Genomic DNA, 22,859 nt, shown 5'->3' with positions numbered 1-22,859 from the left:
TTTAGTGTTTCCTGTGAAGGCATTTGAAGATTTAAAAGTTGAGGCCCATTTCACTAAGCCCAGTGTTATTCTGGGTTTAACAGTGCTGTCTAACAGAGAATGGACCTGTGAACTGCTTCTTGCTGGGAAGATTTTGAGCAAAGAAAAGGGAATTCAGTTATAAGAAGAGTAAAAGAAAGCAGATTGGGACTGGACAATACAGAAGTCCAATAGTGGAGTTCTGTAACAGATGGCAGACTGTAAAAAAAAAAGGGAGAGGAAATCTGTGAAGTCTCAATCAACAATTGATTTTGTAAGTGAAATACTTTATCAAAAAAATCTAAAATTATACTTCAGGCCTCTATATATTTTAAGAAAAAAACAAACCAAGTCAAACCAAACCTCAATTCTTGCATTCTGTCAGGCCAGAAATGCCACTATTATCTTAACAGTGAAGCACCTTGCCTGCCCAGAGTTGTCCAATGGGAACACATCTCTTTGACAAGTTGGAATAAATCTGATTCAGCTCCATAAATTTATATTTCTTCAGAGGAATGCCACACTTTGGTAACTCAATAGAATATTTTTCCATGTGATTTTCTAAATAGTATTTGATTTAGGGTCATACTGATTTTTTCAGTGTATAACTCATGGTTTATCAGATGTGTGTCAGAGTCCCAGCTCTACTTTCTTATTCTTAGTGAGTATTGCTTGAGTCCATTCACAGGGCTGGGAGGAGCAGAGAGAACCATTCATGACAGTCAGCTGGCAAGGAGGGGAAAAAGCTTGTTTCTAAATATTATGTAAATTAATCCCACTGCACAGGATGTATTAGGCATATGTAATTTCTGTGTGAAGACATCTGTGTTTGAAAAATTAAGAGCAAATATGCCCAGCTGGTGGCATGGTGAATGGTTGCATGGCAAAACTATATAAAAAATAAAATTTTGTTTGTAGTAAACGGGCACTTGGAGAAAGGGAAGCACAGGCAAACTAACGCAGGAATGATGTCAGATCTTTCTTAGTTGTATAGAGCAAAAAAAAGTCGCAGGACTGTGGGGTAGGTCAGGAAATAATTTCTGCTTTATGAAATAGCTGTTAGTGTGGTGTCTTTCAGCTACAAACTCCCTAATTTCAGCTGTAATGGCAGATGAAAATTGGGGCAAATGGGTAGGAATTTTTTAAAATCAAGAGTGCAAGATAGCCTCAGTTTCCAAACAAAAGATAAAGTCTGTCTTCCAACTACTAGTAATTACCACAGGCTTTTAAAATTTTGCTCTCTGTTAAGTGTCATTCATTTTAAATTGTGTGTATTTCTCATTTTTTTCCTCAATAAGCAAGCCAGGGAAAATCAGCTACCCAGTAATTAAGTAAAATTAAAATTGTCCAGTTGGTTGTATAGGTTGCACAGATCTCACATATCCACTATACTACAATATGGCACACCAACTAATTTCTGTTATATCATGCTTATGCATCGTTGGACCATTTCTGCATTGCATTCTTGTCTGGTAGCATTTTGTATGGATATAAGGGTGAAGCCAGGAGGGAATAAGGTTCTTAACACAGCACAGGAGGACATCAGGTTGAGTGTGGAAGATGGGAAGTTGCTCCTGTCAGCTGTTGATGGTGGAGCAGCTTAAAGCCCAGGCCAAATGCTGGAGTTGCTCTAAAACACAATTTTTTTTTCACAACCTCACAAGTGCAAAACTGTCAGTCTCCTCCTGGATCTGTCCTTGGCATGTCATGCAGAGATGGCAGGGGTCCTGCAGGTTTCTCCTAAAAGAACCTTGTTAGGGACTAGGGCTGGCTTTCTAAATTAAGCATTTGTGATGTGAAAAGTCACATCTTTGTGACCTTATGTTTTAGTGGCACCAACATACCTGCCTATGCATTGCAGTGCTTGTGGGAAGCCAGACAAAAAAGGAGCATTTGAAGAGCCATGGCTGCACTTACATAGTGAGGTTACCAACAGAAGTGACTGCAGGCTCTCTACAAATAAAGAGGTACAAAGAGGCAAACGGCAATGTTATTTAAAAACAAATCTTAAAACTCTCTTGTTTCCTGTGTTAAGACTGCTGTTTGCAATTAGATTCAGCACAGTGGTCAGGGTTGCTTGAGTAAATCACCCTGTTGCTTGACACAGTCCTCTCATGACAATACAGGTTCAAAATAGCCCTTTTGTGATTGCTTTATAAAACAAGGGGACAGTGGCTATTCCTCTTGTGCCAAGGATGCTGAAGAATAGACAGATTGTTCAGAGAGATAACTGGCTTCACTTGCATTCCAGGCCTTGCAGTGTTTTACTGATAACATCAGATTTGCTCTCCGAGGGTGACTGGCATGAGGCCTTGTATAAAGTGGCCAGGGGATCCACTAGATATGATCCTTTGTTGGCAAAGGAGATTCAGGATCCCATGCTTCTACTAATGGTTTCATATATGTTGATGATGTGGGCATCCAATATTTTTACCTCATCTATATCTATTCCTTCTATTTCCTTTCTCTATAGCAGTGGTCAAAACATTGGTCCCGAGGTCATGGGGGACTCTCATGGAGGTCATGTAAAATCCTTGGTTTAAAAAATTTGGTTATATTTTGGTTCTAAGTAGAACAAGCTGGTCCCTTAGGAACTGTGATTCAAAAAGTTACTAACTTTGAAAAGACTTATATTCCTGTTATGGTTAGAGCAGTACATCTGGACATTCTTTTTTCAGTTTTTCAATTTCCTAGCTTAGGTTTGAAAGGTAATGCTACACTTTGTGGCCATATTTTCCTGACATGGGAACAATCCATGGTTCTGAAGTTGCAGATGCAATATTCTTTAAACTTGTTTTCCTTCCAAGGATCTTGAAGAATCTCAGGTTCTTTGAGAAGATTGGTTTTAAAATAGAGGCCAGGAATTCAGGCAAGTCAAGTGTACTGAAGCAAAATAAGTGGGTTTGGTTATTTTCTTGATTGGCTGAAATGATCTTGATGGCTGTGGAAGGACCGTAGTTTATCAAAAGGGAGAAAATTATTGTTCCTGTCTAGAAATTCTCTCCATTTAGTGGGATAGAAAATACAAAAGGTGAGGTGGGAAAAAGTGGCAGGGGGTATGAAGAACTGGAAGATTATCAGTGCAATGCTTTTTTATCTTCCTTCAAGTAAGCATATCTGAAAGAAATGCAAGTGGGAATACAAGACCATTAGCATGATGCAGTTACTTTAGAATCTCCCTGCAGACAATAAACATATCAAATACTAAGGACAACAGTAAAATAGAAGTCAAAATGGAAATACATTAATGATAATTTCGCATAGTGATTTTAACATTAAAAATACCATCATATCACATAAATTTTGCTTTCTGTAAGTATAATTTTTAATTTCCTCATATATATTTTCTACCTTGCTCCACCTTCAGAGCAAGTCACAGTAGCTGCTGCCAGTGGATTATGTAGGCAGGTTGTGGCCTTGGGCTAACTGTAAGTGGTGCTGCAACAAAAGCCAGTGACTTACCTGTTCCTGCAAGAAAATCTTTGTTCACTTTCTGAGACTAAGCTGCTATGAACTAGCTCCTTCCATAAATTTTTTCCTACCTTGTAACTATACATGGTTGGGAACAGAAACCATGTAGACAAGTATCACTTTAAATGAAAGGCCTTCCAATATAATTTAAATCTATGCTCTGCAGGGAGCTACCCTGTGCTGGGCAAATTCCTGCTTTGTGTATTTCATTTGACCTGATAAATCTCTTACATAATTATACTTCCGAATCAATAGTTACGATGAAAGTAGGAATGTGTGAATGAGAATTCTAAGAATAGGAGTGAGAAACAACTTTAAATTAGGGAGTTCTCCTTTTTATGAAGGGAAAAGAAAGTTAGGCATATAGCAAACCTTGTTCCAAGGTAGTTCATTTGCAGCAGACACTTCATTTTGGATATAAAACATTTGGTTGCACATATATACAAACTGAAATTGAAAGAAATGTTCCAAAATGACAAATTAAATATTTTCCCACTATTTTTAACTGGACTGCAATTGTTATTTTAATCACTGAATTTTGAAGTTGGTAGCTAAAATGTTAGAAAAGGTTGGATTTGGTTTCAGGAAGTTTACTTTTTGTTTTAGTTTTATGGTCTTCTTTCATCTATAAAGGTTATTCCATCAGTCTCATGGCTACACTCATACAAACTAAAATAAAAAGAATTACCACGTATTGCGAGAATTTATCTGTGCTTGAGCAGGTTTTGGCCCACATGGTCTTCAGAGGTCCCTTCCAGCCTCAACCATTCTGTGTTTCTGTGATAAACGTGCACATTTCCTCAAGCTGTGTAAGCCAAAATGTATCCTGATATATCCATATTCTTTCTGGAGAAGAATAGGTAAACATACATCTTAATATAAAAACAGTATTTAATAGCTTCCTATCGCGGGTTGCCAAAAATGTTTCCAATTAACCACTTTTTTGGAATGTGGTTTGTCTTTTGGCAGAGTAAGTTCTGTGAAAAACTCTTTCGTCAAAATATTTTGAAAAACAATAATAAAGAGAGTTGGGAGAGTTGGGAGTGTAATCTGGTGTTTCAACACAAGAAGTTTTTCCTATTCATCATGTTCACGGAGAGTGTGACTTTTTCAGTTAGTTGTTTTTAATGAACGATTTTATTGGCTAAAGCCTAGTTTCTAGCCTTTTTTGTGGCTTCCTGATTTGTTTTTTCATAAAGAAGGCTGCCATCTCCTTCCCTGACAATGCAGGGAGCGTGGGTGGGGTACACAGAGGCTCTCTGCTAGGAAGGATGGCCGAATTCCTGGAACCTGCTCTGGAGGGAGGTGAGCAAGCAGAGGATGGCAGGTTGTGAGGAGGAGGATTTTGCTGGAGTGCAGACTTTGTTTTGATTCAATTGTGTACTGATTAAAGTTAACAAAAATGTAAGGTGGATGTCATACCCATCTAACGGATTGAGTTCCGTGAATTAATCGACAAACAGCAGTATTTATTCTTTTTTTTTTGGATGACTGCATGGCAAATACATTTCTTTAGATAACTGTTTCTGGTTTCCATGGTGATCTTACTTCTGCTTGTTAAAGGTATTTTCAAGAATCTTTCACATTCTTTGAAGAGCTAAGCTCTTGCTAAGAGCTAGTACTTCAGGACTATCTCAGCTGTTGATGCCTGCATAAACACATTGCGTCTGGCAGTGAAATTCAAGGAGTACAGATTGGAGGAGAAGCAAAAGTAATTTTTGCTGCTCTGAATCAGACTAATGTACTCTGATAACATTTCATGGTCAGAGAATGTTACTGTTTGTAGATTCAGTAAACTTGAACCACAGTAAAGGCTAGAAGGACTTCTGGACAGCATGCCATTGTATTTACTTTCTCAGTGTACTTCCATGCAACCTAATGTACTGTGTGGCTCCTTATCTATGATGTGTCTCAATTAAAAAAAAAAGTAGGGGATGACTGCAAACAACCATTTTTTCAATCTCATACAATAGAGTTGGTATATAGTACATGGAGATTTATTGAATGCTGATAGTTACGATAATAACAGGATAAAATGAACTCTGCTTGTGGCAGGCTTTAAACATGTTTCTAATGTGAAAAGAGCTGCTTCTCATGCAGTGGTTACCTTTAATATTTCCTACTTCTTTTTTACTTGGAGAAATGGTCAAAGGCACAGATGAGCTCCTTACGGGGAGCAGCTGAGGTTTGTTCAGCTTGGAGGAGAGAAGGCAAAGGGGTGACCTCATTGCAGCCTACACCTTCCTCAAGGGGAGCAGCAGAATGGGAGGTGCTGATCTCCTCTCTCTGGTGACCAGCAAAGGGACACGAAGAAATGGAATCAAACTGCATTGGGGAAGCTCAGATGGGACATTAGGAAGATGTGCTTCGCTGAGAGGGTGATTGGTCACTGGAACAGGCTCCCCAGAGGAGTGGTCACAGCACCAAGCCTGACAGGGTTCAGGGAGTTTCTGGATGATGTTCTTAATCATAGGGTTTAGTTGTAGGCAGTCTTGAGAGGAGCAGGGAGTCAATGAACCTCACTTCCAACTTCAGCTATTCTATTCTAAGGTTGATATTTATGTCCTGCTCAGTCAGTCTGTGTACTGAGAAGGTTGTCCAATAATGTCAGGTGTCGTAAGGGTCTTATGCAGACACAGCTCACTCTCTGAGAAGACCAAAGATACGCTTTTCCTTTTTAAATTAAAAACTCTTCATCTTTCTGCGTTAGTGGTAGAACTTGGCAATATGGGATATGCTTTGTGACATGTGATTGTTTATAAATGACGCTCATGTCCCTGACAGTATTGACTTATAGGAAATTGCAAGATGCTGCATTTTCCAGCTGCTTGTTCACTCCAGCTTTTCTTGGATGCCTCCCAGCTAACCAGTACAAACCCCTTAGGAAGTCTGAATCCAAGGTAATGTAGCTCTAGACCAGTTATCCAGCAGAAACCCTTCCGAAACTAACCCATGGTAGAAAATGACAGCTTTGCCCACTGTGAGGATGTGCAACAGCCCAGTATAGTTGTAACCTCAGGAGAATAAATTTTTCCCAGGTTCATCAGTGAATGACTAATAGATGGAGAGTGGAAAAGAGCCTCTAGACATTGTGAAAAGATTCATAGCACAATTGGTATTCAGAGCACAACTGCTTGTTGAATTGCCTTGTTGCCTGGAACAGTGTTATCCTCTTCCATGGAAAGGAGTTGCTGGGGAAAAGTGAGGAACAATGAAATGGGAAATGTTTGCAGTTTTGTTCCAAAGCTTCTTATATTTGATACCATGCAAAGTTTCTGGTGTAATTTTTCCTCTGCTTTGGGATGCATGAAGGGAAATACCTGATTTGAGGGTGTCAGCAGAAAGATCTACCAGTCTATACTAAAGCGTATCTGGTTCATTAGAGCAGTTTATTAATAGATAAATTACTTATAGTTGCGAATGAAAAAATAATGTTTCCCTGAGGGATATTCCCTGACTAATTTTCCAGTGTCCCAAGTGGACACTTCTGTCTGCTTATCCCTTTTTGCCTTTCAGGCTCTGACTTTATTTTCTGTTTGACGAGTTCTTCCTTATCTTTGAACCAATACTTTTTTTTTTACACACTTCATTCTTCCCATTTAGGATCAGTCAGAACCAGAGCTAATTTCATTTCCCTGTGACTCTGATGTATAAATGACAATATGACATAATTTGTAGAAGTAATTCAACAGCTGAGAATATGGAGTCTTGAATGAAGCTCCTCTGCAGGACCCTGAAGAGTAGCTCAGTAGTTCTCTAGAGGCTTCTGAAGTATTAATGAAAACACTTCTGATTTCTTAGAGTTTTCCATTCTTCATTTATATTAATTCTAATGCAGGTGAAACTTGCTTGGGAATTAAGGTTATAATCAATGCAATTGAAACTAGATGAAAGATCTAAATTAATGTAAAACAAACAAACAAACAAACAAACAGAAACACACACACAAAAAGCCTGTTTTCTCCCCTCTCCAGGGCATTGTAAAAATATACTATTACTGTTAGAAGTACTTTCTAATAGCTGGGGAGTTGGAGATACTTTTGAAAGCAAGTGGTTTGATTAACTGAGTATCTCCTAGCAACTTAGAAAGCTTAAATACAACTGATTGAATACTGCCTGAGGAATACCTTGTCAAGCCCAAAGCACCTGCCAAAACCAGGTGATGATTCCTTTCTTTAAAAGACATCAGATAGTAGAGATGTAACTCAATATTTTGTCAGTATCGAAAAGGAATTTGCATAAAACACCTGACACAATATATAGAAAATTGAATCCCAAATGATATTCAAGTACTGCAGACCAAAATAGGAGGTCTGTGAGGTAGATTTTAAAGTTAATATTGTATGCTTCTGTTGAAACAGTGCTGTTTTATCAAGAAGCAAGCAGAACTAGACCTTTTGCTAGTTCTTGGTACTTGCCACTTGCTTTTACACATTGGCCATGTGAACAAGAATATGATATTGCTGGTATTTTACGTGGACAGCTATAGGAAAACTCTACTTAGCACATAAAAACTTGGGGGTTTTTATTGATTGGAGGAGAAATCAAGGCAAAGAATGATAGTGCCAACAGAGAGAAGTGTTGGGGGACTGCAGCTGCTTTTCTGTATCTCAATCAGCAGCTTAAGATGCTGTTTTCTCTCATTATGTCTATTTGTAGGTAACCTACAAAAACGCTAACAAATCTGCCACATAAATCAATTACACTTCAACTCAAAAGAACTTCTGGTAAGTGTCAACAATATAGAGTAACCACAACATGGCTGTTGATATGGTCTGCAGTAAGAACAGTTTAACTTTGCTTGGAGGTGGGAAGCTAAACTCTACTTTGCATGCTGTCCAGCTACAGAGAATAAATGGAGTTGTCTTGTCAGGCAGTATTTGTATGCTGGCAGCTATGCTTTGACTGATCTGGTGCTACTGCACAGTACAGCTTTGGGAGAAATAAAATGAAGGAGAAAAATAATGTCTGTGAAGTCAGGGTTGGAAAGCTGGGACCAGGTTACATGATTTTGAATATGTGTGCCCCACTCAGCTGTGTTAGCAGAAATCCTGCCTCCATAGATCAGAGGGGCTGAAGAACTTGATCTAGACAGGCTGAAGCAGGTTGGGGTTGTTCAGCCTGGAGAAGAAAAGGCTCCTGGGAGACCTCATTGGAGCCTTCTAGGACTTCAAGGGGGCTACAAGAGAGCTGGAGAGGGACTTTGAACAAGGGCATACAGTCATAGAACAAAGGGGAATGGCTTTAAGCTGAAAGAGGGCAGGTTTAGATTGGATATTAGCTCGAAGTTCTTTACTGTGAGAGTGGTGAGGCACTGGAACAGGTTGCCTACAGACACTGTGGATGCCTCATCCCTGGATGTGTTCAAGGCAAGGTTAAATGAGACTTTGAGCAACCTGGTCTAGTGGAAGGTGTCCCTGCTCATGGCAGGGGCATTGGGATGAGATGTTATTAGAGGTCCCTTCCAACCCAAACTATTCCCTGATTCTATGATCTTTCTAAAGACAGATTCTTAAAGGAGAGAGAAAATCCTATGAGTTTTATGGTATCTTGATATGCATTAGAAAGGCCCCATGCTGTAAAAACAGATCACTTAATTTACTCTTGGGCTGATGCTGTGTGAGATAGAATCATAGGCAAATTTGTGATGGAGAACTTGTGTCTGTCATATGATATTTCTTTCTGAGATCTGGATGGAATGCAATGATAAGGGAAAAATACTGTCATAGCTAATCCTGTTTTTTTTCTGTACTTCTGTTTCACTGCCATCCATCCAGACTATTTGAAACAAATGTATAGGGCTTGCATATCCAAAACAGTGGGTTGCATTCTGTGTATTCTTCTGTGAAGTTACGTGCATCAAGTCTTTTCTGTTCTGTTTGTGCCATTTGTTTTGTTATTAGGTACATAGAGAATGTCTTGGGGGAGTGTGGAAAGGTAGATTTCTTCTGTATGTGGCTTTACACAGGCCTGTCTGTGCCACTGAAATGTCAGTGAAAAGAAAAGCAAGCTGCTGTGATCCACTTACAAACAGATTAAAACTACATACTTATATTTATATTTTAATTATATTTGTATTTACTTAGTGTATTTTTATCTTTAAAAAAGATTTCTGTACTATTTATTAAAATATAAGCACTTTAGCCAATGTCTGTATTTGAATACTCAGGATGGACCATTTAATACAGGAATCAACGTAAGTATCTAAAAATATGGGTGGATAATTATCTTAGGCGTTTGCCTCTGAAATCCCCTAATACATTTATTACCAGAAGCCGGGAGGAGGCAGCTGGGGTGTGATTGTTTTCGGCCTTCTGATTTATAAAGCCACTAGCCATTACAGACTTCCTAGTTTGAGCAGCATGAGGATGCAAATCAGTGATACCTGGCAAACTCCAAACAATTATTTTTCTTTGCAGTACTAGGGAACATTCAGATATGTTAAGATTATTGTTATTGGGGTTTGGGGATAGTTGTTTGTTTGTCTGTTTTCCTTTTTTTATGCTTCCTATCTCTACTCACAGGTAACATCATGGTGCTGTGGTCGACTTGCAGAACATCGCTACTTAAATCTGTAACAAACCGATTCATTAAGAATTTGGCCTGCTCGGGGATCTGTGCCAGCCTAGTCTGTGTGCCTTTTGACATTGCTCTTAGTGCCAGTCCACACTGCTGCTGGTGGATCTATACGATGCTCTTCTGCAGAATTGCCAAGTTTCTGCACAAAGTCTTCTGCTCAGTGACCATCCTAAGTTTTCCAGCCATTGCTCTTGACAGGTAATGGGGAAAATTTGCCATGATCCTGGATTTTTCTTTCTTCTTTCTCTGTCTTGATAAATGTGGTATCACTGTCTGTAATGCACACCAGTGTTGCCACTGGAACAGCATTATCATTTGCCCTTCTCCAGGAAGACTTGTGATCTGCCTCACAAAAAACACAAACTCCTACCACTTATAATGATAAGTGTGAAGAGTTAGGTCTGTCATGAAAACTCTGTGAGCTTAAAAGTCCACAGCAGTACTCTACTAGTAAGCAAACAGCCAATCAGTGTCTGAAATTTGAAGTGCATGTCAGAAATGCACTTTTTTATTTAACTGCACACAGAATATTCAATGTTCAGCAATGCTTTTGCTCAGGGCCTTGCCAACAACAGTTTGTGCAAAGCAAAACACCATTGTGCTTCCAATAGATGGATACATGTAATTTGTGACCAACAGCTTTTTCCAAATATCCAGAAAAAATCTGCTATAAAGCAACTTTTGAAACAATGAGTCTGGCCTTTGAATGTGACATGTGCCTCCATCATGTCTTTTGAAATTTTGAGTGTGTGCAATGTCCTGTCTAGTTTACAAGTAAGTAAATGGTGAAATTTTCAAAATAATATTCATATGCATCAGCCAAAGTGATATATTGAAAGAAATTTTCACCACCAAAAATGTAGCTTGACATTTAAATATTCAGGTTTTTTCTACAGACAGACTTGAAAAGGCAGACCTTTGGGGGGATTTTTGTGTTGTTTTTGTTTTTTTATTCCTTTCATAAACAGGTAGTCAGTTGGCAACTCAGTTAGGGATTTGGAGCTTTATGCTCAGATGGCTCCTGAGAGGTTTCTCTTAAGCAGTATGCTCATTAAAATAATTTTTTTTTTTTTTTTTGACAGATACTACTCTGTTTTGTACCCTCTGGAAAGAAAAATATCTGATGCAAAATCCCGAGACCTGGTTATTTATATCTGGGCCCATGCAATAGTGGCCAGCATTCCAGTATTTGCTGTGACCAATGTGTCTGATATTTATGCCATGTCCACTTGCTCTGAATCTTGGAGTTACTCCCTTGGCCACCTGATATATGTCATCATCTATAATATCACCACTGTGATTGTACCAGTGGCTGTGGTATTTCTCTTTATGATTCTTATTCGCAGAGCGCTGAGTGCCAGCCAGAAGAAAAAAGTCATCATAGCTGCATTAAGGACCCCTCAGAATACAGTTTCTATCCCATATGCCTCCCAGAGAGAAGCTGAGCTCCATGTCATGCTGCTTTCTATGGTTATGATATTTATCTTCTGCAGTGTCCCCTACGTGACTTTGGTGATTTACCGCACTATACTCAATATTTCAGATATATCAGTCTTCTTGCTCCTCACTGCTATTTGGTTGCCCAAGGTCTCTTTGCTAGCCAACCCTTTATTATTTTTAACTGTTAACAAATCAGTACGGAAGTGTTTAGTGGGGACAATAGTACAGCTGCACCGAAGGTTTAGCAGGAGAAACATTGTCAGCTCGGGTGGTATTGCAGATGATAATCTGGAGCCCAGTGTCCATTCAGGAAGCCAGCTTCTGGAGATGTTTCACATTGGGCAACAACAAATCTTCAAGCCTACGGAAGATGAGGAGAATGAGACCAAATCCATTGGCTCTGGTGACTTTCAACGGAAAGAAATTCCTACCGCCAGTTTAGAGCTAGGACAGACTTTGGTTCACAGGTTTATACCACAGACGATTGCAGACTCTGCAGCTCAGGTGGCCCTAGCTGTGCCCACAGAGGCTGACACAGTAAATGACAAGTATTCCATGCAGTTTGGTTTTGGACCCTTTGAGCTGCCTCCACAGTGGCTCTCAGAAAACCGAAACAGTAAGAAGCGACTCCTGCCTCCTTTGGGGAATACCCCTGAAGAGCTAATCCAGACAAAACAGCCTAAGTGTAAAGCAGAAAGAAAAGTCAGCAGAAACAATAAAGTCAGTATCTTTCCCAAGGTGGATTCCTAGTAAGAGCAGGAGTTTTAAGTGACAGAGGAAGGTCACTTTCTATTACATGTTTGATCCCATGGATCTTTATTATGTTGAAATTTGTTACAGCCTGATTTTTTTTGCCAAATATAAGTTAAATGAACAAACAAAAGAAAAACATAGATACAAATGTTCCTTATTAATATGAAATACTTCATGAAAATAATATATCAAATGACGGAAATTTGTAATTTTATCTCTGAAATCCTTACAATGATACCTGTCTTATTATTAACTTTCAAAAGTACATATGGATTTGGCAACTCTTTTTATAGCTGGATTATGGAAATATGGCAGTTGGTTTTCTGGGAAACCTCATGGTACATTAAAATGGACTGGGTATCAAAGTAACTTAACAGGAGAGGCTGTAGAGAGCAGAAGACATGCAGCATGGGTAAGTCCTACTCTCCTGCAAGTAGACACCGCAAGATTCTGCACATTTCATTAATGAAGTAAGATGGACTATTAAGTGCATTTGTTTTCTGTTAAGCGCATTTATTTGATCAGTGTTAAAACTTGCTGGATGTTTTTGCACAAATTAGCTACCAAGCATTTGCCAAACATCTAAATTATTTTAAAACCTAAACCGATGTTTTTTGGCTTAAAACATCCACAAAGCCAAGAATACCCAAATCATCATGTGTGTTAAACCTGAGAAAGACTTTTTTTTATAAAGATCCCACATATAGTCCTGTAGTTCTAAGTAAAAACTGGTTTGGAGACCATGAAGGACAAATCCAAATATATATGTGCTAAGAATCCTGTGATAAAGGGCATGTACAAATGTCCCTAAAGTGTAATGTATGTATTAAGTAACTATGGGGTAAGCCTTCAAATAAACTAAGCTGCTGGTGCACTCTGCTGTTTTCTTACGGGACAGCTAGCAAATGAAAGAAGTGGGGGTGAAATGCTAGTAGCCTTTCTCTGAGTACGACAGTCTCAGTTTCCAAGTCTGTCTCTCACTCACACACAGAGAGACTCACAGAGAGGGATTCTGAGTGTTTCAGTGACAACTGAACTGTTGGGTGAAGAAGCTGGTAACAGACCTCAAAAGGCAAAGGTTTATTAATGCTGTTGCTCCATATTGCCAGAGGTAGAGAGGTTTTCCTCCTATCTTCACAGATACAGATACCAACCATGCTGCTCCACTCTTCTTGCAGAGTAGAGCGCCCAGTGTATGAACACAAGACTTGCAAATCTGGTGGCTAATTTCTGCGTCACAGTCATGCCAACCCTGGTATCAGCTCAGCAGCCTTTCTGTGAGAGTTCAGGCATTGTGCTGCCGCTTGCCTCCCAGCGTAATCACAGGCATATTGTCTCATTTATACTGAATGTGAACTTTAAACTATTTCTCTCTGTTAGGTGACCTAAAACTATTGCAGCCCTGGTATTTTCATTCTTGTTCAGTTGCAAATAGTCTTTCATCTGCACTCACTGTTGTCTCTGTGGGTAGTTTCTTAAAAGCACAATCTCGTAACACCTGTTTACTCCTTGTGGTTTTCCTGTACTTCAGCCCTTTGCTGCATGCTGAACCTTTATCTGTGGTTACTGTCTGTTTATGAAAGTAGTTTTCTTTAAAGCATATTTTAAAAGGGACAAGGTGAAGAATCTTGAAAAGTTCACAGTAACTTACTAAATCCAACCAGTTAATCTTAAAAGTGAGAAAAAATTCTGCTAAAGCAGAATGTACCTTTTCTTCCTTTGACATGTTTGAAGGAAGTCACCAGCTTCTGATGGCTCCAAGGTGGTATTTCTACAAGTCATTCAAAGCAAATGTTTTAATAAAAATGTATTTAAAGAAAAGTGTATAAATTAGTGTGTAAAATATATTTTTCTCCATTTCCTCTGTGGTTTCAGTGCACTTCATTTCTTGCTAGTTCAAGAGCTTCTCAGCTTGGGAGTGAGGAACAGTCTTCAATGGGTGGTGGGAGCCTGAGCTGCCCTTCTTAGATACAAAGATGAGAAGATAGACATAGCTTGCCTGAAATCAGACAGAAGAAAGATTCCAGAAAAAATTCGTCCTTCTGTGGCAGAGGTGGAGAAGTACCACAGCATGCATTTTTTTTGAGTGTCAATAAAAAGTAATTTAATGGAGTGTTTGTTTTTCCAAAGTTAGTGAAAGAACAGGTGCCATTGAGAAAATCTTGAAAATCTAAAAATCAAAGTAGGAGTTGTAGTTTCCTTATGAATTTTAGCTAAGTTTAACATTCATGTCCCACTTACATATAGGTACTGCTCAAAATCTCTGTGATTACTGAATGTGGATAAATGTTGACTCAGATCTGAAGTCCTTTGAGGAAAGCAAACGTGGTTTTGTCCTTTTCAACTCTCATGTTGAATGAAATACCACTGATAAATTTAAAGAGTTAAATTGTATATAAGTTTGTGTTATATCTGGAAAGTGAAGGGTTTGTGATGGGTTTTTGCTGTTGAGAAAAAAATACGTCTTTCTTTCAAAAAGAATACATGTAAAAACTTGATTGTATTTTTTTTAGCTGATTGTATCCAAAGACATGGAAACCCTTCAACAAAAAATTAACTACAATGGCTTTCTGTGCCTCAAGAATTAGTTGAGAATATTTTTTAGTCCATCTTTCAGCAATTTATCCATGCAAATGTTTAAAAGAAGTGGAAAAAATTCACAAAAGCACATCTTTTTTACAGAAAAAATAATCTGTGTAAAATTCACAAAGTAGCCTCTATGCTAGAATTGCCATCAGAAGACAGTAATCCGGGAAACTTGTTATGCAAGATGGAATATTTCACTTGTAGAGTTTCATTTTTAACTCAGTTTAAGACAGTAGTAGCTTTGAGTCATTACTGGTGTCTCTTGGATTGTTGCTCAAATAATCTGACTGGGCAAAATGTTTTCCAGTCTCCAACATGGAAAAAAAAAATCAAGTCTTGTTATAACATCACATAAAAGTTAGGCAGAAGTGAGTTTTGGGGTGGTTTTTGGTTTTTTGGTTGGTTGGTTTTTTTTGTAATGATGGTAGTTTTTAACCACCACAGGTGTTGGTAAAATAAATGTTTCTAGATTATTGAAGAACAAATGTGAAATACAAAGCAAAGTCATGGGACTTTTAAGAAGAAAAAGCCTGGGGTAATTTGGCTTGTGCAAATAGATTTAAAGGCTGAATCTTACTACTGGAGAATAAACTTGGAGGAAGGAAAGATAGAACCCATTATTCTAGCACAAGGGAGGAAAATAGAGCTCACATTAAACAAAGAAGGAAGTTGTTTAAAAAGGATGAAAAGACTACGAGGACAATGTCAGTTTATTGTTCTGAGCTATCCTTAAGAAATATTGTTAAATTCAAACAAACATCATGTAAAAATTAAAAAAACCCCAAGTCCAAACCCAATGAAAAACCAAAACAGTCCTTCAGTACTAGATAATGGTATGTTGGTGGAATACTTAAAAACATGTATTTTCTCTTCTCTGTGAGGAGAAAGTGGACGATTTTTAAAAGGAACCATAAGAAATACCAAATGAGATCCAGTTCCTGAATATACATCTGTTAATGCAAACCAGGGTTTCTCTAGCAGCAGTTCTGCATCCCAAGGTTCCCTATGCCTAAGCATAATGCGCTGAGATGGTGATTTACTCCAAAAACTCCTTTGTGCACACTACTTGACTAAGCGGTATTATAACTTCTTGGCCTCCATTTCTGTAAAACTAAACCCTCTCCTTTTTGCCTGGATCACATCCTAAGCCACAGAAGAATGTCCTGAGACACTTGCAGGGTTGAATTGTTTGGGTTGCCTGGCACCTTTGGTTGCAAACTCCCAACACTCTGCACCTGTAGCACTAAGGCATTTCAGCACAACCCAGTCCATCTTGAGCTTCTGCTTCCACACTCTGCTCTCATCCTGCAGCAGCAGGTGTGGCAATATGGACGGCAGTTTTGTCAAGACAGAAGCTTTTCCAATGCAAGTCAAGGATTAAAACCTGGCTTTAATAAACAATGGGAGTTTTACCATTGACTCTGGCCTTAGCATTTTAGTTTGGCCTGTCTCCCTTGGCTGACACGTTGCTCTGCTGTACCACTACTGTTGATGATTGCTGTATCACTGCAGAGCTCTACTCATCCTCACTGAGGGTTCTGGGAAAATTTGAATATAGCCCAAAATTCATGGCTCTTTGCCCTTAACTTGGCACATGCCAGTCAAAAAATACTACTGCATAATCACTTGTTTGCAAGAAAAGAGTCTGTTTATTGCCTAATATTTAGAGGAATTAATATAGTGAATATTAGCTCTGCATGTCAACCTGAGTACTGGAACTGCTACAGTCTGCCTTAGAAATATTGCCTATGGTAAATAAAAAGCACTTCAGGTAAATACATAGAAGGACATTAAAAAATAACCAAAGATAACTAACTACTGAGCATTAAAAATCTTGATATTTTTTTCTCAACATGTATGAGACAATGAAATGAAAGTTGTTTCGCTACCTATTTGTGTATTAAAAGGCTTTTCAGAAGAGGAGTATGAAGGTAAGCAGTGGTAATTTGGAACAAGTTCCCTGTATTTCCCCCCTCATTTGTGTTTCTTTTTGACTGGATTAGGGAGAAGAGGATGATTGAATTCTGTTACTATGACAACTGTGTTCTGAGTATCAAGACAGCTTGTCTAAATGTGGTTTCATCATGTTATAACCCATCTTTTAGGATGAAAAGCACATCTTGGAGTGCTTTTCTTGCTGTGCACTTCCTAGACACAAGAGTTTTTTCCATTGCAACCTTTTTATTTTTTTTAAACTCATATTTCAGAGAAGTATCTAGTTTATCTCAGAACAAAATTGACCTGTTCCTGGAAAGGCAAAAAAGAAAGCACACCCTTGATTCTGCTTTTTTAGTTCAAGCTTCAGTATAAGTACACCTGCCACCTATAACAATATTTGAGATTATGTAATATTTAATGTTATTAACATTATTTATTAAAGTTATTTAATGTTACTAAAGTTCAGTTCTTATTGGAGAGGAAGACTCTCATGACCTGATTTACAGGATTTGAGATTAACTCTGCGAACCTCTTCTTTTCATCTCTGGATCTTCTAGGACACGTAGCAGATCGTAAGATCAGCTGTGGTTTGAGATATCCCTGCTAAGACATTATTACTCAATCTCAGGTGTGACAGTCTCATTGGAAGGAAAACTTCACTGATTCTACGTGGACAAACACCAGTAAGAACCCCATTCCTGCACCAAATCCAAAGGAGTTTTATGTCCATTTGTAACCAGATCCAGAGCCTCTTTCCACAGGCTCTTGTGAGGTTGTAGGCAAGGGTAATAGGGAAGTTGGTAATAAGTCAAACTCTGTCAGCTGTTAAGCGTATGCACTGTACTGTCGAAAAAAAAAAATATTGGGGCAGTTATACCTAGCTGCTTGGCATAGCTCATTATTCATAGCTAATGTAATTCCTAATACAGAAAACCTGTATTTTAGTTTAGCCAGTTCTGAATGATGTTGTCCATTCTACTGCTTTCGCATTGTCATTACTGGCCTTAGACGTGCAGCTTGCAGATGTAAACATGCATTTTTCTGCTTTTTGCTTCAAATCATCATCTGCAGCGTATGGAAAGCATCACAGTTTCCAAACACCACTATGGTATTGCATTAGCAGTCACAAGACTTATGTTAGAATTTTAACATACCAGAGCTCAGCATGCTTAGTGAGGAGGCAAAAACACACAGGGTTCACTAGTGCATTTTCTCTGTCTTCAGTTTTAAACTGTGAACCACATTGCATCGTTACTACACTAAATACCAGGAAAAATTGCTCTTTTAGTGGCATATGTGACAGTAAAACACCATATACTGTAAGCATCAATAAAAACTCTACTGCAGACCCCACTACATACCACTAGCTAAGTAAGATTTATTTTGGCACAAAAATTTGTCAATCAAAACCTTACTTTGAACGAGATGAACTTTGTTTCTTCAGAAGAAACTGTTTCTTGTGAATTTTTACTGCCAATGAAAACCTGATTTTAACACACATAGGTATCAAAGCAAGCAGTAGGAGCCCGGAATTGTCTCTGCAGCTTTTTTAAGTTAATCGGACCAGGGGAATTAGTCCTCACAGTTTGTTTTAATTCCATATTAACAGTGAGTGTTCACGTAAAAACAGTGACCACAGTAGTAATTTTAAAATTTTAACGGGTTTATTTAAAAGTGATTCAACTAGCCTTGTGTGCAAGTATACACGACACAATGCAGAAGACAAACAAGACTACGCAAAGAAACATTAATAATTCACAGCACGGACACCGTTCAGAGGGGTCAGCACAGTCACTTTTCTTTCCTGTTGCTCAAACGGGCCCGGCACGGGGGGCTCGGAGAAAGAGGCGCCCTCCAGGCAGCACTCCTCTCCACCAGGACGGAGAGGGCAGCGCTCCAGAGGGGCTCCCTGTGGCTCAGGGAGAGCTCGCTCACGTCCGGATCCCTGGGAACGCACCGGGAACAGCGCGACACGCGCCCCGCCATCCCCGGGACCGCGCCGCGCCGGGACGGCCCGCAGCTCTCGCGAGACTTCGCTGGCCTGGTCGTCAGGGCAACGGCGGCGGCGCCCGCTGCTGCTGCTGCTGTGCTCCCGCGGTAAGGACGGGGCTCCTGCCTGCCTCCCTGCTTTCCTCCCTGCCTCCCTGCCTGCCTCCCTGCTTTCCTCCCTTTCCTGCCTGCCTCCCTGCTTTCCTCCCTGCCTCCCTGCCTGCCTCCCTGCTTTCCTCCCTGCTTGCCTGCCTCCCTGCTTTCCTCCCTTTCCTGCCTGCCTCCCTGCTTTCCTCCCTGCTTGCCTGCCTCCCTGCTTTCCTCCCTGCCTCCCTGCCTGCCTCCCTGCTTTCCTCCCTTTCCTGCCTGCCTCCCTGCTTTCCTCCCTGCTTGCCTGCCTCCCTGCTTTCCTCCCTTTCCTGCCTGCCTCCCTGCTTTCCTCCCTGCTTGCCTGCCTGCCTCCCTGCTTTCCTCCCTTTCCTGCCTGCCTCCCTGCTTTCCTCCCTGCTTGCCTGCCTCCCTGCTTTCCTCCCTTTCCTGCCTGCCTCCCTGCTTTCCTTCCTGCTTGCCTGCCTTGCCTCCCTGCTTTCCTCCTTGCTTTCTTCCCTGTCTGCTTGCCTGCGTGCCTCCCTGCTTTCCTCCCTCCCTGCCTGCATGCTTGCCTGCTTCCCTCCCTCCCTGCTTACCTACTTTATTCCCTTGATGCCTACCTTCCTCCCTCCCTGCCTGCCTCCCTACTTTCCTCTCTCCCTCCCTGCCTGCTTTCCTCCCTCCCTGCCTGCTTTCCTCCTTGCCTGCCTCCCTACTTTTCTCCCTTCCTGCCTCCCTCCCTCCTTTCCTCCCTGCCTGCGTCCCTACCTTCCTGCCTTGTTCTGAAATAAAGACTTGTATTCACTTGAGCCTTCTGAGAATTGCCAGCACGTGTCGTGCACTGACATGTCTAATTCCTGGGAATTCACACAGTTTTTGCAGAGAAACGTGCATATCTGGGGATTAAACTCAAAATTGAACTGAGACTGGGAAGGTGATCACTTAGATTTAGGAACTTCCCATTTGAACATAAGTAGCCTTTGGCTGTTTGAGTTGTGTTCAGGATGTGTCTAAAATGCCCTCATTCTTTTGTTGGTGCTAACTTTGTCAGTCCAATGATTAAAAAAAAAAAAGAAGAGCCATGATAATTCCTCTGTTGTGACATTACATGTAAGATGTACGCCATTCGAAGTGTCTTTATAGCCAGCATGTTTGAATACTTTGGTTGGCTTGATGTTATATAGTTGTACATATATTAAAAGCACATACGTGAGTGGCAAGCTGATCTAAACTGGAAAAACATGGAGTTGCTAGAAAGCATTTGAAACTTACATGATCTATATCTGAAATACTGCAAGGCTTGTAGTGATTTATTATGAAACTGTTAATTTGGAATTTTGTGATTTTTTTTTTCCCCCCCAATTTTAGGTAACAGTGGATATTAAAAGTGGGAGCTTGGATGAAATTTCAAGGCCTCCATCTAGCTCAAGATGTAATTGTAGATGTTTAAATAAAACTATGGAGTTATTAACACCAGAACCGTGTTTGCAAAAGGTGATTTTTAATTCTTCATTGTAGAATGCTGAAGAAGTAATATTCTGCTTTTTTAGTTTCACATGTAGTTTTGGTCTCTGCAGGTGTGCTAAGGGCTTGTGTGAAAGTTCATGAATGTGGTCTGCTCCTTATGCAGGAATAGAATGATTTTTAGTTTAGTTTTTTTGAATCTGTGTTGCTTTTATATTTGCCACAAAAAGGATGATTCAGCACTGCAACCTGGAAAACTTGGTTTTCTTCCTCTTTATATTTAATTGGATTATTAAATAAATTCTATTTTAAGGAAAAACATTTGAATTCTCTCACTAATATGTAAATGCACAACTGTAGTTTGTTGGTGGATGAGAGGTATATGAATAATTTCACTTTCATCCCATTTGTGCTTTAACATTTCAGTTGGAAAAAACCTTATTTTTCTTATTAAAAGAAAGCATGTGAGCAATCCTTAAACGTTGAATTTTTGACTACAAGGCTCTTTTGAGTTATGTTTGAATCAGTTTTAAAAACCAATTTGGAGTACTCTAAGAAATGTCAGTTTCAGGGATTCAACAAAGTCTATTGGAAGCAGGTGTTCATTCATCCTCTGAGAAAATTAATATTGGGGATTAACTTAATTTTGGGGACCAGATATGTGATAAATGTGTTGGGATGTAGGAACTAGGACTTGGGAATTAGGCATTTAGATTGATTTTCTTATCCGATTGTGTTGTACCTCTGCTCTCTTGTCTGTAGAATGGGATCATACCTGGATGCTTTACAGAAGTATTAAAGTATTTTTTTATAGGTTCACAGTCAGATATTGAGGTTAACAGCTGCTGACTCTGAACCCGAGTTCTGACCTGAACTTTATTGGCTACTGAATGAAAATAGAAATGGAAATCTCTTGGGACTGATGAAATAATCATAAGCTTTTCAGCCCTTCAAAGACTATAAAAAGCTCTGTAGAGTGAGCAAGAGATTAGGATGCTATGTGTTGCAGAGTTCTCATAGTGTCAGGAAAAAGATGAGGCTGTTGTACACACAGGCTCTTAAGGGGTAATCTGTACTCTTTGCTGCACCAGAAATGGCATAAACCTTTGGAATAATTTCCTAGCCTCGCAGTCCCAAATCTGACAATCTGTGGAATGATGAGCTTGAGAATCAGTGTGAAATCGTAAGAAAGAGAGCTGTGTATCAGACCTGAAAATGGTTCTTCTATTTAAGAAGTACACTGCAATATTGTACAGAATTGTTGTTGTCCTTTGTGAGTATTGTGGTTATCTTCTTCTTCACCCAAAACATCCCTGTTTTCATGGTGGTAATAATTTGCATTTCATAGGTTGATTCACCTGTCAGTTTGGCTGATGGTTATCAGAGAGGCAGTCTAGAAGACTGCTGTCCAGCAGAAAACAAAGGTGATGACAGAGATAAATCTGATGTCCAGGAATTAAGAACAGATCAGCAAACCTCAGTGGAGAGTATGACCGTCTTTATTCAGAAGTGTCTATGGAATCCCAACGAGTTGTCAGGTGTGGGAATAACTAATATCTTCTTGTGTTGTAACTAGACCAAATATCACATTTTTATAGTTCGGGTAAAATTCTATTGATGGAGGGAAAAGAGATTGCAAATAGGTAGAAGTCTAGAAAAGAAGATGTCAAATTTCATATCTTCACTTCTCTTCACTATTTGGAATCCACCCTTTAAAGAAATGTATTATTACTGCCAGTACAATACAGTAAATGTCTTGTGGCATCATAAGCTGTGAGCTGGCTTAAAAGATCAGGAAAACCAATCTGTCTGTGTTCCATGGAATCATGTTAGAAAGTGTTTTCATTAAGATGTTTTTATTAAACTTTTCAGAGTAATCATGATCATTTGTTAGAAACGTATCCTAATAATGGTCCACCTGTCCAAAAGATTGGAATTTATGGTTATAAGTTACAGTATTTAACAACTAAAAAATATTAGTACTAATAAAATACTTTAAATATAAGTATGCAGTGTATAACTTTAATTGAAACACTTGCAGAAGTGTTTCATGGCATTCTTCTGTCATTCTGTAAATGGTAATGGATTAATGTTCTGGGGTGTCTGACTGTTTACAAGTAGAGATGCAAATGCCAATAAATGAAGCAGATATTTGGATACCATCTTGAAGTTTAGTTAAGATTTCATGACAGAATTAGGGTCAAAAGAAATCCCTTGATTCCTGCTCCTGTTTTTAACATGAGTCCTGGTGTACTGGTAGGTACTATTTTTTAAACTAATCCACTGCAAGGGCTCTGTGGTGATCCCTAATTGACAAAAATGTATCTGGTTTACTGTGAAAGGCTTTTCCCTGTGTTTTTCAGGATGTAGCTCTAATTCAGATTCTGGAGATGAAGGCACTGAAACACAGACGTCGAAATTCTGTGAACCTTCTGCAGGGAAACCAGGTAACACCAAATCAGGTAGTTCATTTCAGGTGTATAAAGCAAGCAGTGCAATAAAACCTTTTCCTTTTCTTATTAGTGCTTCTA

At 39.4% G+C, this 22,859-nt stretch overlaps 2 protein-coding genes across 6 annotated transcripts in view; both read left to right on the top strand.

The window, feature by feature from the left end:
* The window catches only part of GPR176 (G protein-coupled receptor 176), a 34,554-nt gene extending 21,422 nt beyond the window's left edge, over positions 1-13,132 (top strand). Inside the window, exons 2-4 of one of the 2 annotated variants that reach the window (XM_048308034.1) lie at positions 8,149-8,216; positions 10,014-10,266; positions 11,151-13,132. In XM_048308034.1, the coding sequence (XP_048163991.1) occupies positions 10,022-10,266; positions 11,151-12,258 (1,353 nt within the window). In that variant the 5' untranslated portion in view covers positions 8,149-8,216; positions 10,014-10,021 and the 3' untranslated portion in view covers positions 12,259-13,132. The remainder of the gene's footprint in view (positions 1-8,148; positions 8,217-10,013; positions 10,267-11,150) is intronic. The other variant, XM_048308033.1, reaches the window with a different exon arrangement.
* A 5,275-nt stretch (positions 13,133-18,407) lies between these two features.
* The window catches only part of FSIP1 (fibrous sheath interacting protein 1), a 71,790-nt gene continuing 67,338 nt past the window's right edge, over positions 18,408-22,859 (top strand). For 2 of the 4 annotated variants that reach the window (XM_048307945.1, XM_048307944.1), the window contains exons 1-4: positions 18,413-18,882; positions 20,233-20,358; positions 21,677-21,866; positions 22,692-22,775. In XM_048307945.1, coding sequence (XP_048163902.1) covers positions 18,499-18,882; positions 20,233-20,358; positions 21,677-21,866; positions 22,692-22,775 — 784 coding nt within the window. In that variant the 5' untranslated portion in view covers positions 18,413-18,498. Of the gene's footprint in view, positions 18,883-20,232; positions 20,359-21,676; positions 21,867-22,670; positions 22,776-22,859 lie in introns of all 4 variants that reach the window. The other 2 variants (XM_048307943.1, XM_048307946.1) reach the window with 2 other exon arrangements.

This window comes from Corvus hawaiiensis, chromosome 6 (assembly GCF_020740725.1).
Source record: "Corvus hawaiiensis isolate bCorHaw1 chromosome 6, bCorHaw1.pri.cur, whole genome shotgun sequence".
Classification (NCBI taxonomy): Eukaryota; Metazoa; Chordata; class Aves; order Passeriformes; family Corvidae; genus Corvus; species Corvus hawaiiensis.
The sequence above is the reverse complement of the archived record's forward strand: the minus strand, read 5'-3'. Positions and strand labels throughout refer to the sequence as shown.